This window comes from Zalophus californianus, chromosome 13 (assembly GCF_009762305.2).
Source record: "Zalophus californianus isolate mZalCal1 chromosome 13, mZalCal1.pri.v2, whole genome shotgun sequence".
NCBI classification, from domain to species: Eukaryota; Metazoa; Chordata; class Mammalia; order Carnivora; family Otariidae; genus Zalophus; species Zalophus californianus.
Genome location: NC_045607.1, coordinates 52,401,130 through 52,422,490, shown reverse-complemented (window position 1 = coordinate 52,422,490; position 21,361 = coordinate 52,401,130). Strand labels below are relative to the sequence as shown.

Sequence of the window (21,361 nt, the reverse complement as noted above, 5' to 3'; positions counted from 1 at the left end):
TGTGAAGAAGTCAATTTTTAAAACTATTCTCCTTTCTCATGCGGAGTGTCTAAATCAGTAAAAATGCTTTAAAACCAAGCTTATCATGCTCATCCTATAAGTCTGAAAATTTAGAAAATGATGCAAATGCAGGTCCTAAAAAAAAAAAATAGTATGTGTTTGCTCATGCTAGGGGATGCCATCCATGTTACAACTTCAGCCAATATCTCTGCATTAGTAACACACACATTCCTTAAATATTAAATGGACATAAAGTAGAGGTAGGTCTTTGACCACGGTGTCATTTTTATATTTTTTATCTGTGATATACCAAACTACTTCTAATGTCCCAAGACCACGTAACATGAACTGAATTCTAAGTACTTTCATTTGGCTAATGAACTTAATATTGAATCACAGGACATATCTCCCCATACAAGAAAAGGGAAGATACTTATCATTAAATCATACTTTTCTAGTATGGTGCCTAATGGCTTCTGTTCTCCTGAGCTGAGAAACTATCATGCAGGAAGCATGACTTGCTCACCATGTATCTCCAGTGCCTAGCAGAGTACCAAGCACGTGGTAACAATGCTTTGAAAAGATAAGAGCTAGTCTTAACTGAATGCCTGTTATGTGCCAGGCCCTATGCTAACAGCTACGTATATGTTAGAACATTTACTCCTCATAATCACCTTGGGTGGTAAGTCTCCATTTTATAGATGGGAAAGCTAAAGCTCAGTGTGTTTGAGTGACTTTGCCAAAAGTTTCACAGTAGCTTTTGTCAACCTAGGCAGCCAGCCTTCAGAAACCATGTTCTTATCCACTGCAGTTTATACCGTTTCTTAAATGGATGAATAAATGAATTATCTCCAATTACAGACAGTTTAGCCTGAAAAGGACTTTTTGTGGTGCACATGCTACCTTGGTTCTTCCTTTACACCTGTCTCAACAGTTGTCCATCTCCTGATGACACTGATATATCTGTATGGCCTCCAGGGACCACTGTTTCTGTCACACCACCCCCAACTAATAAAGCAATAAGACTCCAACCTGGACTTCCAGCCTCTGGTCTGGCTCCTCCAGGTTTGGGCAAAAGTCTGCACCCAGCACTCTGCCAGCACATGCCACTGGAACCTGGGGGAATATGGCCAAGTTAGATGCTGGGTGTGGAGGTTGCTGAGAACTACACACAAATACATTTGACCCAGACAGAAGCAGGGACATTCCAACTGCAAGTATGAAACAGGCCATCATGGCTCCATTGGTTTTTGACACTTAGTACGTCAAATATATTATGTCAAATATATTATGACTATCATGTAACCAAGTTTATTAACTATCAGAAGGCAAATTCTAAGAAGAAAAGATCCACAAAATTTTTATTCCCCCTTGTATCCACAGCATGTAGCACAAAGTAGGCATGTACTAAGTATCTCTGGATGGAAGGAGGAGAAAAGATTAAAGTACAGGGGAAAAGAAACAGAGAATCTCTACTTGACACTGGTGACATTTTTTCCCCTCTTTTAATTTTCTTATGTGAGAATGAAGAAGAACACTGTATTCTCTAATGCCTAGAGTTCCTTTCTGCTGTTAAAATTCCTGTTCAAATTTATTTTTCCTATTTATGGTAAAGGTTAGCATAGACAGACTTTATCAATATTTTTTTTTATTCATGATCTCTAAATTTTAACAGGCTTATTTTATGTCTGTTCCAATAATAAAGATGATAACAAAATAGCAATAATTTAGAATATTTCTCTATATCTAAAATTCTATATGGAAAGCCACTAAAGATTCCCTTTCGAAACTATCTTAATCAGGTGATCTCATCTCAAAATATTGCCTACTGTTACTTGCTTACTTCATTTTAGATTTTTTTTTTAGATAAAGACAAAAGGACTTAGATTCCATCTAAACCTGTTTCTGCTTTTTAAAAAAGTTCTCTAAATCACTATTCAATATTTCCAAACACACACTATCTTTGTTAATCATACAATTATCTTTATCATAATCTCAATCCATCAATCAGCTTCATTCCACCTGTCTTCTTTCCCTATCAAGGCCCACCTTTGCTGTTTTGGTCTGTGCTTTAGCTCCACTTAGGATCATCTGTGCCAGTCAATTCTCTTTGTTCAGAGATCAGTTTTCAGCCAAGTGTACTGCCTTAGAAGATATTTCCCTCTTTCTTTCGACCCACAAATCAGTTCACTTCTTCAAATTTAAACAGTTTTCAATGAAGTCCACTTAGCAAGTTTACCAGTGAATATTACTACTGTTGTAAAAAAGCACTCAGTCAATTCTGCAGACATTTTTGGGACCAACTCTCCTATTCTTTTTAAGTCTTGCATTCTTTCTTCTTGCTCATGTCCATAAGGTGACATGGACAAATTATCACCTGTCTTTGAACTTAACCACTCTTCACCCACAAATTTCACAGTGGGGCCCAAGAGGTGGGAAGCAAGAGAAGTCACGTTTACTGAGCACTTGTGATGTGCCAGTCACCATGTGGGCACCTTACACACATGGATTAACCTGTTTTATTCCTTGCAACCATCTTACGGGTTATGAGCATCTCCCTTTGACAAATGAAAAAAAAACAAAACAAAACAGAGGCTTCGAGTAGGTAAATAACTAGAGCTCAGGGTCCCATACTAGAAAGTTGCAATTCCCAAACTTAAGAAATGAGAAGACTGAGAACATATTTCAAAGAAGTTAACAAAAAACATGCAAAAGTTGTGGCTTCCCATCTAGAGGTATTTGTTGATGTTTCATATGAAAGAAATTATAAAAAAGACAAAGGAAGTGGAGAAAGTGTGTTATCAAGACCCACTACTTGCTCTGTGGTTTAGGACAACATAAACAATGCGAAATTATCCTCTAACTTGAGGAATGAGAAAGAAATGGGGCAAAGAGACAAGCAGGGACACTGTGTATGTGTGTTGGGGCACACACAGACTGATGCTGATGCCACCCCTCAGCTGACATATGGAGGGGCACTAATGAGTTCTGCAACAGTAATCCTCCCTAAGGTGCAATAGAAGAACTGGGGAAAAATTAATCTTCGAATATTCTACATCAAAACAACCCCCCCCACAGCTTCCTATAAAACCTCAATAAATGGGACTACTTAACTGATTAAAGCACATTCCATGAGCCAGAATATATACTGCAAATCAAGTGTAAAGAATATTTTATGTACACAAAACGAATTCCCACTTATCTTAATGTTTTTAGACTGTGTCACCAATACTAAGTTTCTAGTTCCTTTATACCACCTCCCACCCCACAGAATGCATTTTATAAACACTCTCAAGAGCAAAGGAGAAAGTTAAACAGCGACAATTACACGCGATTACAACCTCGACACTTAGAAATACACAGTTTCTGAGAGAAAACAAAAAGGTCTGTGAATAAGTTGGAAGGAAACAGTGCCAGGCTACCAGAAATCTATCTGCTTTCCAAATCACGAAAAGAATTACACTAGGGACGTGAGTTAGCACTCTCAAACAGAATCCGAGGGTTTCTGAGCAGAAAAAATCCATCAGGATCCAGGTAAATGGACTCCTGCATTTTAAAGATGAGGAAATTGAGACTTAAAACAAAACTGCACAGTTGCACCATTGGGTTCACTGTCTAATGATGTCCTCTCCTACCACACCCACCACACTTCGTGGCAGTATCAGATAAAGAAAAATATTTAAGGGAAAAGCACGCTCTGTTTCCTAATTCATCAAAATGTACCAAGGAAAACACAAAGGATATAAAAGTTGATAACCTAATTAGTTATAATTCTGCACACCTAGACCATTAGGCCTTTTGATTTAGAAGCCTCAGTAGTGAGACAGCTAGCTAGAAATGATCAAAAACATGACTGACGGATACAGCAGACATAAATTGTCCAGCCCCTTATTATCACTTCAGTGTAAATTAAGATAATAAAATATGGTATGTACCTCACTACTGTTTTCTCTGGAATACAAAATTTAAATTAATTTGGGGAATTCCAATTTCATCTGCTTTCCTTCATGCCAGTGTTTAGTGCCTTTTTCAACGCCATACTTTATTTTTTTTTATTTTTTTTTAAAGATTTTATTTATTTATTTGACAGAGAGACACAGTGAGAGAGGGAACACAAGCAGGGGGAGTGGGAGAGGGAGAAGCAGGCTTCCCGCGGAGCAGGGAGCCCGATGCGGAGCTCGATCCCAGGACCCTGGGATCGTGACCTGAGCCGAAGGAAGACACTTAACGACTGAGCCAGCCAGGCATCCCTCAACGCCATACTTTTAAAACAAAGTTCTCTACAATGATTTTCACAGAATGTTTCAAAGTGATTTTTTATCTCTGAAAAGTAGTAAGACTAGGGGACTTTTTATTTTTTGTTCTTTTTCGCATCTTAGCATATTTTGCTTTCAGTATAATAAAAACATTTAAGTTAAAAGCCAAAAATACTAAACCGATTGGCTAATATTTCTGAACAGTATGCCACAGGTTTAATTATGGGATAGTAATTGTCTAGTACTCATCTAAATTTCATTCTGCTATTGCTGTAACAGGAAGTAGGAGACCTTGAAAGGGACCCTCTAGAATCCCCAGGGTAAGCAGAAGCTGAGTGCATATCTACTCTCCAGGACATACCTCAAAGGAATCATGGTGCGTGAGAGAGCTATTTACAGCCTACTTTGTGTATAAACAGGAACAAAAGGTATGACAACAAGCATAAAGGCCTCCCTCTCTCTCTCCCTCTTTCCCCCTCTCAGGGGAATTCAGCAAGGGAGGGCCAGTGGGTATTCACTTCAGTGTCAAAAGGGCTTCCAGAAAACACATTTTCCGTGGGGCAGGGAGGAAATATGGCAGGCTTCCTACACACACACACACACACACACACACACACACACACACACACACACACACACACACACAGTTCTTGTTTACTGAGATCACACATTATAAACTGTTAGGGGCGAGACTTCTGAAAAGAAGACTGAACAAACCCCACAACAGGAGCTCCTCCTCAGAATAACGGAAACTGAATGAGGTAAAAGGTGTGTGTAAGGAAGGGGACAATGGAAGAAACAAAGAGGCACAGGAATGATAACGTGAGAATACAAACACGTTACCAAGAAAAGGGATTACAGAATCTGGGATGCTTCTTGCAGAGTTAGGGCCCATTTGAAATCTCATTTTTAAACACTGAACACTCAGGTAGCCATTTGCCTGATAGGCACTATAAAAGTCAGAGCCTAAATAAACAAACTAACTTCCCTGTCAGCTCAAGACTCTTCAGTTAAGCTGGCCACAAGCCTGGATCAGTTCTGAAGGGCATCTGTTTTGGTGACTTCAGACTAGCAGTTGCAGGGATGAGGGAAACTATCTGAACCCATGAAAAACTTGGAAAAGAATGAAAAGACAAAATTTGTTTTAAGAAGCAGAGAGTGGGAGAGAGAGAACCCAAAACAAGTCCCCTTAGAGGACGGAGGGACTGGTTGGGTACAAGCTCTGTCACCCCCCCAAGCTAAAGAAAAGCACTGATTAGAACTTCAGCCTCATTTCAGTGGTTAGACAATGCCAAGCAGCAAGAGGAAAAATTACTCAGATAACACAAAGAATTCAGGAAGACCATTAAGTGAAATAGATTTGGCAATAAGCTAGTCAGGAGCTCGTGAGAAAGAGCAGAGAAAGAAATAAATTAATTACCAACACTATAAAGATGAAGATGTACACTGAACACTGCTATAAAATAAATGAATACAAAAACTGAAAAACAGGAAGATGAACTAAGTTGCTGGATGTGCAGATAACTTATACCTTAAATTTTCAGGCTACACTTTCACTAAAGACAACATTCTGGGCCTAATCTTTCTCAGCCGTGGAACGTTGGGCTAAGACTCAGAAGGGACAACTATACAGAAGCTAAAGCTCAAGAATCAAAATACTGCTTAACCATCAGAAAGGAATTGGTGAATCTAAACAGTATTGATCCAGTCTCCAATACAGAATGGCCAGAAATATGCTTATTCTTAGAGGCCTTAAGATGAGGCAGGGCTGTAACAACAGGAACATGGTAATAATGAGAGATTATAGGAGAGCTGAGCAGGACAGAGGACAGTCCCCTCTAGAGTCAGCCCAGAATAATGAACTACAGGATCGAGAAGAGAGAGGAGAGAGCAGAAAAGGGTCAAGGCGGGATTCTGCTACTCAGCAGGTTGACAGACACAGAGGATTACTGCGGGTGGGCACACGTCCTCACAGGAGCCAGGTACTGTTTAATTGGGGCTCACTCTCTTTCTGCCTCGGGAGCTGGTCCTCTTGGGTGAGCCAGGGCCCTAGGCTCTGTGATAGGAGCAACCTCTGCAGGTACAATTACAGGAGATTTTCACAGCCACAAACGACAATACCTTCTTTTTATACTGTGAAATGTAGACTAGAAGGTAAAAATCTCTCTTTCCTGGTGACCCCCTGTGGAGCCTGATGGACCATGAATAATGCTGAAATTACATAGCATCTTTCTTCCAGAGCCCTCAAAGGGCTTTACACATAGTATTTATTAATTCCCATACCAGACAAGTAAGAGGACAAGAGAAAATTTCTATCATACTCTTTTTAAACAAGAAAACGGAGGACCATCACTAGTCTTCCCCCACATTTGATAAGCTGAATAGAACTGAAATTAAGACAAAGTTCCCTCAACTACCACGCTAGTATTTTACTAGAAAAACCTTCTACCATATGAGAGTTTGCTTATTTGTCCAATTCTTTTTTATGTGGGTTTTAGCACTGAAGAAAATGTGAATGAAGAAGTTATTTGTAACTTGCCATGGATGAGCTTTATACTTAAGAAAGAAAAGTACAAAATCTGATTACTTTCAACTAGTTTACCATCATTTTTGTAATTCAGTATTTTGGAAATTAAACACCTCAGACTGTTGCTGATGGGCATATACACTGTCAAGTCTGACAAGTGACATTAAGTGAAATTTCTTTTTCTTTTTTTAAGATTTATTTATTTATTTATTTGAGAGCATGGGTTTGGGAAGAGGCAGAAGGACAAGCAGACTCCCTGCTGAGCAGCGAGCTGGGTTCCATCCTAGGACCCTGAGTTCATGACCTGAGCCCAAGTCAGACACCGAACCAGCTGAGCCATCCAGCTGCCCCTGAAACTTCAAATATGCTTATATACACCCAGGTTATGTTTCTTTCTGTCCTCAAAGCTCAACTCCAACTATCTTAAAGACAGGTAATATGAAAAACTCCACTGGCTTTGGTGTTAGATTTCTGTTTTAACCGCAAAGGCAGTACATTGTAAAGTTGATCAGTAAAGTACCAATTTAGAGTCTTGTTTCCTGCATCCATAAATTGGGAATAATTATATTTTTACTGTGTAAGGTTGGCTAGTTTGAAGGAGATGACACAGATAAAGCACCTAACTAAGCATGCAGTAGGGACACAGTACAGGTAAATGATACTTCCCCAGATGTCACCCCACCCCTTTCCGAGCACACACTCCCATGAGAGCTGAAAAGTTTGAGACAGAGAAGGAAGGGATTTGAGGGAAGTAAAGTAAACCTCAAGTAACAAAGGAATAATATAAGCAATTAGGGAAACTAAAAAATAGTATCTATTCAATTAGTCTCAATTAGGGGCCAGGTCAATCAACTTTCAGAAGGCTTCCTAGAATGCTCTGTTGAGAAAGACTATAAAGACCTGTGTAGGGGCGCCTGGGTGGCTCAGTCGTTAAGCATCTGCCTTGGGCTCAGGTTGTGATCCCGGGGCCCTGGGATCGAGCCCCGCATCGAGCTCCCTGCTCGGCTGGGAGCCTGCTTCTCCCTCTCCTGCTCCCCCTGCTTGTGTTCCCTCCTCGCTTTCTCTCTCTCTGTGTCAAATAAATAAAATAAAATCTTAAAAAAAAAAAAAAAAAGACCTGTGTAAGTTCTGAGACACTGACTGTTACTGCCTTCTTCGGGGGAAGGAATGAGAAATGGCACATTTCACACTGGGACACTCCTGCCCCAACTAAGCCCTTCACAATTAAAAATAAGGTAATTTTTTGAGTTTTCTTTCAAGCTAGTGGGTTGACCTATGAATTAAAAATAAGGAGCTTCCAGGGAACACAGGTGAATAAAATCTGAAGAACCTCTACCCTTTTGGGGTTAAAAAAAAAAAAACTGAACAAAACAACAAACTGATAGACAAAACCAACTGTCTAGGTCAGAGGTTCAAAGTGTACTCCTCAGCCAAGGCACATGATTAGTGCATCTCCTGGGAACTTGTCTGAAATGCCTTTGGGACTAAAGACCTGAGACCCACTGTGACAAAACCCAGGGGTGGAGTCCAGCCACTTGTTTATGCAAGCCTGCCAGGTGATGCTGAGCAGCATTAAGGTTTGAGAATCTAAAGCATAAATAAACAAGAAAATCAAAAAAGAACTAAGAAGGCAAAAGCTCTCTAGATGATAGTTTAGTTTTAGAAAATATATCCCTCTTTAAAAGGGGGGGGGGGAGAAGAAGAAAGTACCACCCATTAGGCATAAAATCCAGGATGTCCCAAAATCTCACTCTGAAGAAGAGATGGACAGTCAGAAAAGGAGACTCTGAAGAGGGAAAGCCAAAATATGCAAGCCACTTGAGCAGTGGTCTGTCCAACTCCACAGACGCGGCAAACAACAGAAGAAAATGATTTGGGGGTAGACATTAACTTCAGCGTTTAAACTAAAAGGACTTTAAAATTATCCAGGTACCCTCGAACTTGGCCACTGGGTCAGTTCCACTCGGCTTCCCTCCCTGGTTCTCCACAGCAATCAAGAATGAGGATAAATGGAACAATCTCTAATGAGGGGAAAGAGGCTATTTCGATCACCAAGCCACTGAATTTCTTTTTTGAGGGGGTGGTATTTTTTTTAGAAAGGCATTCACTTTTGAAGATCTTACTTTCATCAGAGGCACAAAATGAGACAAATCCAAAGGGTTTCTTTTCTTCCTAACTTTAACAATTCTAAAGAGAAAAATGTATGTGAGTAAGCAGAAAGGAAGTTTGGGGATCACATAAGATAGAAAGAAGGGTTACGTGCCATAGAGTGAGAAAACAAGTATTACTCCCCCCAAAAATCTATGTCTCAAGTTACCCAGTAAATCACCTACCTTAAATCTATTATGGTTAAAAAAAAAAAAGTTTTAGTAGCCATATACATGGCTTAAGAGACAAAATACAAAGAGCACATAAACTAGATTTAATGCACAGTGGCTGTCTAGAGATTCTTCTGGACTAGACCCTTGCCCTATTTGACAGCACTCAGACTCACTATGAAGAGTGAGGCGGAAGGAGGCCACAAATTGTAGCAACAGACCAGAGGAATTCCGACTGCTGTAAACAGGAGAGCCAGGGGAGCCTTTACCATGCTGCCAAAGTGCATAATGTAGCAAGTCGAAGATCAATGAATCAACGTGGTTTTCTTTGCATGCAAAGTTTGAACACAGGTAATGAGAAGAAAGGAAATGGGAAGGCAGATTGAGGCTTGCTGTTCCATTCAGTAAAAACTTTCCCAATTCAAACGCAAGTCATACTGTGTATTGCACAATACCCCTCCAAGCCTTCTAAGGATCCCAGGCTAAAAAGAGAAAATGTACAACAACATACAAAGTTGATTTCTACAGAATGCCCACCCTCCCACTAACCAGAGCCCCTACCCCATCCCAAGTACACAGATCCTAACTGGGGTGAGGTCTAGGGAAGATGAAATGCTACAGTATCCTGTACCAGACAGGTGGAAAGTGAATATAAATGCCTCCTACCAGGGGCATCTTTTTGTTACTGTGGGTCTCAGGAAGTGGTGAGAAGAGAAAGTAAAAGGGAGATTCTTATGTTTTCCTCGGAGAATCTTACAAAGTATTTTTTTCAAACATATTTTACTCCTAAACTCTAGTGGCTTTAGAGGCTAAAAGCAGCAGCTTAGTAGACAGCAAAATGCTTTATAAATGATAAAACACATGATCTTTTTTGTTTTTGGTGTTAGTAGCCTCACATGAAGGTAGAGGTACTTATGTCATCAACTTACCTAATGATAAGTAATGCTACAAAACACCATTTTCTCTCTACAGGTTTCCTTTTGGTTATGTGATGCTCTTCCCAGGTTTCTCGGACCACCTGTATGAGAACAGTGTTCCTAAATCCCTCCCTATTCCTTACCTCTCCTGTGAATTTCAGTCCTGCAACTAGAGCTAAACAAGCAAAGCAGACAGGTCCATTGCAATCCTATCTTCACTACAGCTCTCTCCTGACTTTGCTGTCTTTTGCAAAGTTATAATAATAATCCCATTAACAAAGTCTCAGAACCACAGATCATGATTAAAAGCCTTGTCCTTATTTCCCGAACCCAGTAAATGGGTTTACTGAAAGCCTAGCCATTCTTCCTTTCCAAGCTCTTCAGCTGCCTTTCCCCCCAACCCCAAAGATTTCTCTCCTTCCAGATCATTTCTAACAAGTACATGCTCAGACCTTTGCCATAACCCTTAAGTGATAATACCACCTTTATCATTTCACACTCACCAACCAATGCCATATATCACCACTCCAACTGTCAAACATATTCTCCTAGATGATGTTTAGAGCTCCCCACAAATTACCAATTAAAGTTCCTTCCGGGCCCTCTGCAACCTAGCTCTCTACCCTGCCTTTCCAGCTTTATCTTTTCCTCCTCCTTCATGACAAATACTTAATAGACAGTCTAATTAGACTATTGGATGTCTCTTGCATACTGATTTGGACTTTCCTAATTTGACATAGTTTACATAAATACCTTCTCCTGCATTATACTTTTGAAAATCTTTCTATTTCCCAATGCCACGTTTACAGTTTTCTGATACCCCCAGGCAGAAGAGATCTCCTCCCCAGTGTTCTACATCCTTAACGGATCTCAGCACTACACAACTTTGGACTGTAAATACATGTTTTTCTTTCCTTAAGGGCCGTATCTTACTTCTCTTTGTACCCCCCATAACCCCTACCACACTGCTTTACACACACAGCAGACAGTCAACAAATACATGCAAAATAAATAATAAATAAATCTCTTAAAATTCACAGTGGCACCAGTAAGCCAATGCTACAAACACAGTGATTTTAACTCTACCTTTATTCCACCAGATCCTCAACAAACACCCTTAAGGCAGTTAAGGGCCAATAATTCCTATTTTATAGAAATTCAGGATGCAAGGAGGTTACTATATATGCACAGAACATTCTTCTGAGTATAATTTAGCCTGTAAAGTTTCAGTAACTAATTCAATGTCACCCTGTTGATTTGTGGTATGTTTCTATGGAAATGATACTTCTCTTGCTGGACTTTCCTTCCAGCTTACTTCAGGACACCTCTAAAACCTGACTCCATCAAAGCAATCTTCTAGAGATGAGAAAATACACAACACTTTCTCTACAACAGAAGTGTGAGAGATCTTTCTCTGCCCTGCAAGCTGTCAACACGTGCTGAAATCTGAAGTACAGAATGATAAAATAAATTCTGCCTCTCAGTTTAAAATTTACTAGGCTTTGAAGCAGAAGCAGGTATGAAAAACCTCCTGTAATAAGCTCTTTAAAACATGCGTGGATTGCTATATACCGAGAAAGAAAGTAATCAGCCCATTGCACTGCCCTGAGAGAGGAACTCATTTCCAAGATACCATGAGAGTGGCTTACAGCCAGCTGGAGATAAATTTCCATCCCCAATCAGTGTCTCCTTTGTTTCAAGCCAAGAGTAAGCAACTACAGCCTGTGGGCCAACTGCTACCTTGTGATCTACTTTTGTAAATAAAGCTTTATTGAAATACAGCTTTGCCTATTCCTTTATATCATCTACGACTGTGGCTACAAAGACAGAATCGAATAGTTGCTACAAAAACCACATGGTTGCCTAAAATACTTACTATCCAGATCTTTTTTTTTTTTTTTTAAAGATTTTATTTATTTATTTGACAGAGAGAGACACAGTGAGAGAGGGAACACAAGCAGGTGGAGTGGGAGAGGGAGAAGCAGGCTTCCCACCGAGCAGGGAGCCGGATACGGGGCTCGATCCCAGGACCCTGGGATCATGACCTGAGCCGAAGGCAGACACCTAACAACTGAGCGGCCCACGCATCCCTACTATCCAGATCCTTACAGAAAAGGTTTACCAACCCCTGTTTTAGACTGCACAAAATTATACCTCTTTCCCCAGCAACATCACTTTTAAGAATTAATCTTTAGGAAATAAGAATACAATGCAAACAAGAGTGTTCATATTGAAGCAACACTCCTCTTAAAAGAGCTGGCAACAACCTCAATGTCCACAAACCAAGAACCCATTACATAAATTATGTTACAATGATTTACTAGGAATCTGTTAAAAATTATGATAGATATCTAGATTTATAGACATAAAACGGTATCTATGACAGGGTTGAGTAAAATTTAAAATGCAAGTCATGTATCCATAATCCTTTTATGCAACTAATACCTATCCCTATGTTTGCAGGTACACCCAAATGGAGAAATGACTAAAAAGATGTTAATGAAATGTTTCCTTAGTGGCAGCCTTTCAGATAGCTTTTTCTCTCTGTAGCTTACTTAATCAGATCCATACAAATGAATATGTATCTTTACACAAAAGATGTTAAAAATAAAAGCTTAAAGTATTAAGAATTAAAATCAAGATGTAAAGTTTATAATCCACATTTTATAAAATACTTTTTTTTTCCAGAAAACAAAGGGTTTTTTTTTTTATTTTTTGGTTTGGGCAGGCTTCTGGTTTTGTTGTTGCTGTTTTAATTTTTCCTTTTTCTTTGTTTTAAAGACAAAAAGACTCTTAGGCTTACTAATAACCTGCATATCTAGGCACTGGCATTCCCAATACATATGGCAACTTCAGTTTTGGATGGAAAAAGTCCCCTGCAAAAGGATGCATGGGTTAGGAAGAAGAAGAGAGGTTAACAGAATAGTCCCCTGAATGGAAATGTATTAATTCAATCAGTGTCTTGCTTCTGGGTTACCATAAAAAGGTTCATAAAGTACCCAAAAGCCACATAAGATTTTAGAATTATGCTGCTCAGTGACTGATTCTCAGTGAAGAGTAAGAAAAGAGAGATTTTTCTCCATCTTCATTTTCCTCAACAAAAGTAAGCTTCTGCAAGATTGACATATGTATTTTTTAAACTGATAATGAAAAAAGGCCAAGGATGTACATGATACGAGTATTAAGAACCAGGTAGCACCACTGATAAAAGAGATGCTAAGTCGACACTGCATAAGGCTTGAAAACTAACCACAAGAACAACAGAGGGCAAAACTGCTAGTAACAACCAACACCACTCACCCTCTCTGTATCAGACTTTCCAGGCATGATTACTAAGCCCCACTTTATAAGTGAAGTCACTGAGGTTCATAGAGGTTACAGAACTTTTCCAAAGTCACATAAAGAAGACAGAAATTGAAAAGCAGATACATCTGCCTCAAAAGTCTGGACTCTTCCCACCAGGCCAGCTAATGAAACAGAAATTACATTTCTAATGAAGTACTATATAAAATCCCAGTATAAATTTAACAAGTTAGAACACTTGAAATTCCTGGTTTATAAAGATATTACAAAATGATGATGTCAATTAATTTGCTTTACAAGTAATTTATTTTAAATCGTGTTTTCTACATTATTTTCTGAGTTAAATATATTCATATTCTCCATCCTTACATTTACACATATATGATATGTACATATCTTTGCAGATAATGCTATATCATTACATAAAGCACAAAAACTTTTTAATATTTTCATACTTAAGTGGAGTCTGACTATATTTGTAGACACGGACTCCAGTTAGGCAGAAAACTGTGACTTGGTTTTTTTTTTTATCACTTTTCCCACAGTAAAATTCTTTCACCGTTATGGATTAAACAAAATCTGTGCCCTGAAAATTAATATGTGAAAAGCTGTACAATGACATAACTAATTTCTTTTACGTCAGCATTTAAGCTGTGCTATTTTTCTCTTACATATATTTTCTTTTAAAATTATGCAGAGATTAGCTTTTCCCGTGAATTCCCCATAATTGCACCTCCACGCTCAAGATACATAAAACCTTTAACTCCCAGATGGGGAAACTGAGGTATTGCTGTGCCTCCTGTTTGGGAGTGTGGGAGTATTAGGCTTTGGTTTTCTGATCAGGCAGCCCATGGATCCCTGGTGGAGACCTAAATGATAGGACTTTGTGGCTGTACCCCTTTCCATCTAGAGCACCTCTAATTTTCGGCAGTTCTATATATTGACTTCCTTATAAAATTTAATTTGAAAGAAAAATCCTAGCAGATTCTACAACTATTGTTTTTCTTTATTCTTTTTTAGTCACTGGCTTGAGTTACAGATGGATAACAAATGAGGCAGAGGAAAAAGCAAAGACTCTGAAGTTAACTTTATTGGATACAGATTTTAGACCTTTATTTCCTCAACTGTAAAATAAAAATAACTGTACCTGCCCTGAATGCTTTTTAATAACTGAATAAGATAACACAGGTACCAAGTCTAGCACACTGTGTGAGCTAAGAGATAGCTGTGAAGTTATTAGATTTTAATCCTCATTTTCTTCCTCTTAGAAACAGGTGAAAATAAACGCTAAGCCAAATATTTATTTTAGATCTGAAGATGCAGTATGTTCAAAGTAGGATTGGCTAAAAGAAACTAGATGTTAAGCAAAATAACAATGTTAATCAAAGGTCACCTATAACAATATTAAAGTACTACACAGGAGAACATAATTACTTTTGATAAAACATACTCCAGGATTAAAAAGCACGAAAAGCAGCACATTTTGCTCAACAAATAGTTCCCAAGCCCTAAACTACACTTAAAGCATTGTGCATGACTGGAAATGAGATAAAATATTGCACAGACACCCATGTATGTTGCTTGCTACTATTCTGTTTCATTCTGAGAGGTGTAAGCAGGACTCGCTTTCCTGTGACCTTAATTCTATGAATACAAGTGAATATTCACAAAGCCAGGGATACAGGGTGGGGTCTTTACCTATAAAACCAAACTTCAAGTTCTACTATCAAACGCTAATGATAATGAGTATAATAAGGCAGGAAGCTTCCACTCAGGCACATGATTAGAACTGAAGATACGAAGGTATACAGAACTCAGGAGAATTTGCCAACTTTGCCTCCAGTCTACAGTTAGCCATAACTGATATCACAGAAATAACAGCAATGTTCTGACACTGACGAAAGGCCAACCTGGTGAGAATTGTGCAGAGTGGCGAAAATCCAAGACTAATGGATGACACAAGAGGATTCTCAACCAAAAAAAGAAAGAAAAAAAAGAAAGAAAGAAGAGAGGGAGGGAGAAAGAAAAAAAGAAAAGAAAAGAAAAGGAAAGAAAAGGGTGCCTGGGTGGCTCAGTTGGTTAAGCGACTGCCTTTGGCTCAGGTCATGATCCTGGAGTCCTGGGATTGAGTCCTGCTTAGGCCTCCCTGCTGAGCAGGGAGTCTGCTTCTCCCTCTGACCCTCCCCCCCCCCATGCTCTCTCTATCTCATTCTCTCTCTCAAATAAATAAATAAATAATTAAAAAAAAAAAAAAGAGACTGTCTGCCAATGCCTCATCTCTCCTTTCCTTTAACTGAAGAAATTAGAACATTTTATTTAAATTTACCTCATTGTCCCCCCCAAATTCAAGCCTCCTGGGGCAAGCTGAAAGAAAGGGATCTATAGTTTACTCAATATCTACTTGGTACCAAAGCTTCACATAGGTTATCTCATTTCATCTTCCTGACAAATTCTCAAGCTAATTGTTCTTGTCCCCATTTTGAAATCGAAGAAAATAAAGGCTAAAGTGACTTATCCAAGGTCCCAAGACTAACAAATTGCAACATTAGAATCTGAACTCAGGTCCCATCTTTTAATCCCCTCCCCCGCCCAAGTTCTATAATACATTAACGTCGGGTCCAATGGGAACAGAAAAATGCTGAGACAACACGTATTGCTATTGACAAAGTTTGATTCTTAGGGAAAAAAAAATCCTAAATCAACTTTAATTTTCTTATTATGGAGACATGATATTGGACTAATTCTACTCTTTCCCTCTTGGATTACGAAGGGAAAATTTTAATAAATCAAATTGGAAAAGGTTGAAATAACCACAACATCCTTTTTATAATCAAAAACTGCCTCCATGATCAGGATAACAAATGTATCTTTAGACACTCTAAATGTACATAATAAATTTTTTTTCTCAATTTGGCACTGTTAAGGAGTTTTTGTACTATTTAAGATAAAGAATTAATTTCGAAACTGGCTGTAAAGAGAAAAAAAAAATCCAGCACAAAGAAAGTTTACTATCCTTCAGAAAACTGCACTTTAGAATCTGGAGCTAAAAACAAAAATCACCAGAAGAAAACTCCCAATATCACTTTACTACATCCAACAAAGTATAAAAATAATTCTTAATGTGAGCATTTTTTAGGACGTAAGGTAAAATATGTAATCAATTATCTAAACTTGGAAGTGCCACATCCATACATAAATCATGGTTTTTGCTATAGAGTTGACTGCTTGTTTTGGTTTAAGACCGCCCATAAACAACGTGAATGTATCTGTTTACAAAGAACAACCCATTATACAGATAGCACTAATCTGCTTAAACCCAGGAGGTCTATCTTGACAAAATCATCACTTTACATAAATATACAAACCATGTACCCAAAACTCTCTAATTGGACACACAGACCCACCCATAGTTTACTTTTTGTACTATATTCTTGAGTTAAATTTCTATTCCATAACATTTAAAAAAATAACTTCTCAAGAGAAAACTACCTTAGTTTAACAACTCTACAATTTTTTCCCTGTTAGCTATTTGGCAATTATCAAAGTGTATGTGCACATACAGGCACACACATACACAACTCCATATGTGTATATATATGCATTATTAAGGAAGAGAAAATGACACATCACAAGAACATGAAAACAGAAAAAGTATTAAGGTTTGAAAGTAAAAAGAAACAGGTAATTCTAAATTAAGATTCAAACTATTATGGTATCTTTACTTAGGTAAGCCCAAGAAAATCCATATTTCTCCTACTCATTGGGAAAAAATCAGGCACATGAATATTTTAAAAAGTCACAATGCAAAATCAGAAGGCCGTTCCATATACCCGTACTTTAATCTGTTATAAATTAACTGGAGTCAGATAAATCATGAAGCAATCCTGAGTGTTATATGTAACATGCACAATTACAACCAAAGTCAGATCATACATACCCTCAGCTAATTGTAAGCCTAAAACAACTAGAACAGTGAATGAGAAGGCTAGAGTTTCCCCTGGAGAGGGACTGGGGTGGATGCAAATCTACAAAATGGATATATCTGAAACAACTGCAAAGCCTGAAAATGTCCTAAAACCCTGAAGATGTTCACGTGGTTTCATAACAGAGTCCCTTTACAAGATCCACAGCCCAGATGACTTGCATCTTTTAAACTGCCCTAGTTCCAGAATTCCTGATTTTAAATCACACTGGAAACCTTTGGCTGCAATTGAATTAGAATGGTTCAGTTTACCCCTTCTAAACGCCAAGGGGGAAAAAACAAGCACCATACTTAAGTTTGTTTTGTTTTAAACTGGACCTTCTGCATTCCAAATTGTATCCCTCTGACTAATATAAACCATTATTACAGAGAAATGGTTAATAAAAAAAAAAAAAAAAAAAAAAGGAAACCAAACCATCCAGTGAAAGGAATGAGGGAGTAGTAATGGTAACATACAGTACCATGAGCTGCAGTGGCCTCCCAGTCAGTGGTGCAAGGTTAACAGATCACTCTTGGCCTTCAAGCAGACAGCAAAACACAGCCTGGGGAAGGGGGAGTTGGGGGGGGGACAGGGACCAAGCGGGGGGAGGGGAGGGGGCTCTCGCTCGGGTAGTTTACACAAGAAGTCAGCTCAGCTCCTTTCTGGCGCATTCCTCCTCTCTATCTCCCAACCTCTTTGCGTGTGTCTTGTCATATTTTCTTCAGCTGTTAATTGTCCAGACTGCAAGACTTTAAACAGCCACAGTTTAGGAAAAAGCGAAACCCTTCTAAGTGACCATCACAGCAAATCAGCTTCATGCTGGTGGGTAAAATTTTCCAAGGGAAGTGTTCTTCTGATAGTTCCTGAGTCTCTAAGTCACCCCCACCCCCACCCCTACCCGCCACCACACACACTCCCCTAGAGGGCTAAACGCACTGTGGCAATAAAACATTCATGCGACTTGGAATTTTAACACAATGCCATTTCCCTAGTTTAACCTGAAAGGAATGCACTAGTCACAACAGACTACATCATCCTGCCATTAAACCCTGCCAAGGAACGGCTTTTTTGGCCGTGCTGGGCCAGCTTTGACGGGAAAGGAGTACACAGACCCACACACTGAGCACAGAGGGGCCACCTCTGCTTCCTCAGCCTCGGCCAGCAACACCCTGCTCTTGAACATGACCCTTGACCCTTCGCATTGTGACCGGCTTGTGATGCATGTGTCACTCTGGAACTTCTGCAGAGCCACGCACTGCGCAGGCCATTTGCCGCTCCCTCTCCACAGGACTTGGGAGGATGCCAAAAGTTCTTATGATTACTGCTACTACTGAAACTCAAAAGGTTTAAGTGTGGGGATGCTTTTTCCCTGTGTCCCAGAGTGGTCTGCTTTTCTCTTTCCTTTGTTTGTTCAGGACTTTTTAAAAAACAAACTTTGCATTTGCATTCATAATTAGGTTATGATTACCGACAAAATGGTTTGCTTTTGGGACTGCTTATCAAAGCTGCCAGTTCTTTCGCATTTAAGTGACATTTAATTTAGATTTACAAAATACAAAAACAGAAATAATTCTGATTTCTCCTGAGAATCTTAGAGAAAAACTCAAAAGGTGTTAAATTCTAAAACATCCACACTTAACCATTTCATGTGGCTAAAGTACTATCACAAAACAAGCAACAAGTTAGAGCAAAAAACTCCTAGATTATTGATTTATTGGTTTATTACTTGTGCAGAGATTTCTGCCTTCCAAGGAACATAATGGACAAACCAAGAAACAAAGAAAAATATATGTACAACAAATAAAAATTTAAATCATTTTAAAAGTTTAAAAATGTTTTAATTAATTTCTAACTCTGCTGTGAGGCCAGTTTGGCCCTTTATAACCAATCATATCACAACAGTATTTTTATTAATTTTGTGAGTTACCAGATACCATAATTTTGCTCCCCCCAGAATCCTTTTTTCCTTCAACTTCTCTTCCACTATTAAAGTACACCTTCCAGATTTTTTTTTCTTTTCTGATTATCCATTTTGCCCCTTTTCTGATCATTAACTATTTTCATATGGGGCACTTTCACTTTCAACATTGCCCTATTATTTTGTCTTTGTTACTCCTTCTCTTTGCTATAGTCACAGGTAGGTCTGAAAAGCAGCAAGTCTCTTCTTCTTGCCCTTGACCTTGAACTACAGCCAGGTGAGGGCTGAATTTTCCCTACAAAAGGCAAAAGGTGTTCCACTTTTAATCTCCTAGAATGAGGCCACATGCCCTTCTCAGTAACAAATGAAGAACATCTTACTTCATCTAAGAGAATACTCTTAAAATACAAAATGATGATCTCTAAGCAAATTAACATGCACATATAAAATAAAACCAAACTGTCGTCTTTAGCGTAATTTTTGTCTCCTTAGTAGTTGGAATTAGTGTTAAGCCCTAGTTAAAAGATTTTTTTCTTTTTCTTTCCTTTAAACAGACATTATCAGGCCTTGAAAAGTCATTCTAATCCCTTCACCTTAGCCAAGCCAGGCTAATTCTAGATAGGAGGACAGCAATTAACTTTAAAAAAAAAAGGGGGGGGAATTATATTTGACTTGGGGGACAGAGGGTGGGAGATCAACCCAACAGAGAAGCAAAGATTATCAGAACCTTTGCTAAAGATTTCCATTTCAAAATGTAAATGCTGAAATCAAACTCATTTTAATCTGTATTAAAACAGAGCAATAAAGACATGATTTTTTTTCAAGTTACCTGACTTATTATCAATGTATATTCAAATTCCAAATTATGGTGTTTTATTGGGAAACCCAGTAAAATTGAAGACAGCACCAAGTCAAGACATGAGATTAAAATTACAAAGGATATTTTGCTTGTATCAAATTAATCAACACAGTGATCCCAGAGTATCTAGGATGAGCATCCAGAAAGACAAAAGTGAAGGTCTGTGAACATGCAAGAAGCATTTTAAAAATCCTCTCAATTGTGATGCATTTGTTCTGAAGACTTCTGGAATTTTGAGATACATCATTCAAAAAAGCAATAATCCATCTTATTCTATTTCTCAACAAATTGTCAACCAATTTTATAATGTATTCACTGCTATGGTACAGTGATGCATCATAATGAGGAAACCATAGAATGGTACAAATACCACCATGAAAAGTATTTTATATGAAATTATATCAACAATATAGAACTTGCTAGAAAAGAAAGAAACTCGTATCAGTAAGTTCACCGAAATGCAAAAAGTTGCAAAAATCCAAGTTTTACAGAAATAGTAACTTATTTTGGCAGGTAGGTTTGAGATGATCAAATCTGTGATAACCATTTTCCCATAACCAAAAAGAAAAAAAAAAAAAGCCTTACCGTGTGAAACGGCATTTAGAAATACAAGTTTGAAAGTTTTGTAAGCTACCTTTTAATTTCTAGAAAGCAAAATAGGTGAGATTTTTCTGACTTCTATTACAAGGAACACGAGCACACATATGTTAACTCATTCTTCTCAACAAGAGTCCACTTGGAGTCAAGGATTGGCTAAATCAACCACCACTACCCCACACTCGGGCAGTTAACAGAAGCCAACCCTGAGTTAAGGCAAACCTCAGAGGCAAAGGGATGAGAAAGGGAAGGAGATGTGTGGATCGAGGAGGGAAGGAAGAAAAAAGAGATGGTGTGGGAAGAAAGCAGACTGAAAGAAAAGTAAGCAACAAGCAAAAAGGAAGTGAGAGAGAAAGAGTGTAAAAATAAGCTGGGAGGAGTGACGTGGAAAGAAGCAGGGAAAAGGAGAGAAAAGAATAGGGAGCCTGAAGGAAGAAAGGGGATGGCTGGGGGAGAGAGGCAGAATAGTAGCCCCACAACACCACAGTGGATCAAGCAGCTGGCTGGAGATGCTAATTCAGCGCTTTAACAAATCAATGCCACTTGAAAAGTACAATGCGAGCCCTCACTGGGTAGATGTCAGGGGACTGAGAAAATGCATTCTCAAGTATTTCACATTAAGAGGGAATAATGTGTTAATTTATAACTCTTCACCCTATACACTTGGATTATCTATCTGTGTCAGCGATTTGACTTCTTAAATT

At 38.6% G+C, this 21,361-nt stretch overlaps 1 protein-coding gene across 6 annotated transcripts in view; it reads right to left on the bottom strand.

The window, feature by feature from the left end:
• The window catches only part of BNC2 (basonuclin 2), a 420,917-nt gene that overhangs the window by 247,685 nt on the left and 151,871 nt on the right, over window positions 1–21,361 (bottom strand). For 4 of the 6 annotated variants that reach the window (XM_027616816.1, XM_027616818.1, XM_027616821.1 and 1 more), the window contains exon 3: window positions 1,033–1,116. The exons of the other annotated variants lie outside the window; for them this stretch is intronic. In XM_027616816.1, the coding sequence (XP_027472617.1) occupies window positions 1,033–1,116 (84 nt within the window). The remainder of the gene's footprint in view (window positions 1–1,032; window positions 1,117–21,361) is intronic. 6 annotated transcript variants of the gene reach the window in all.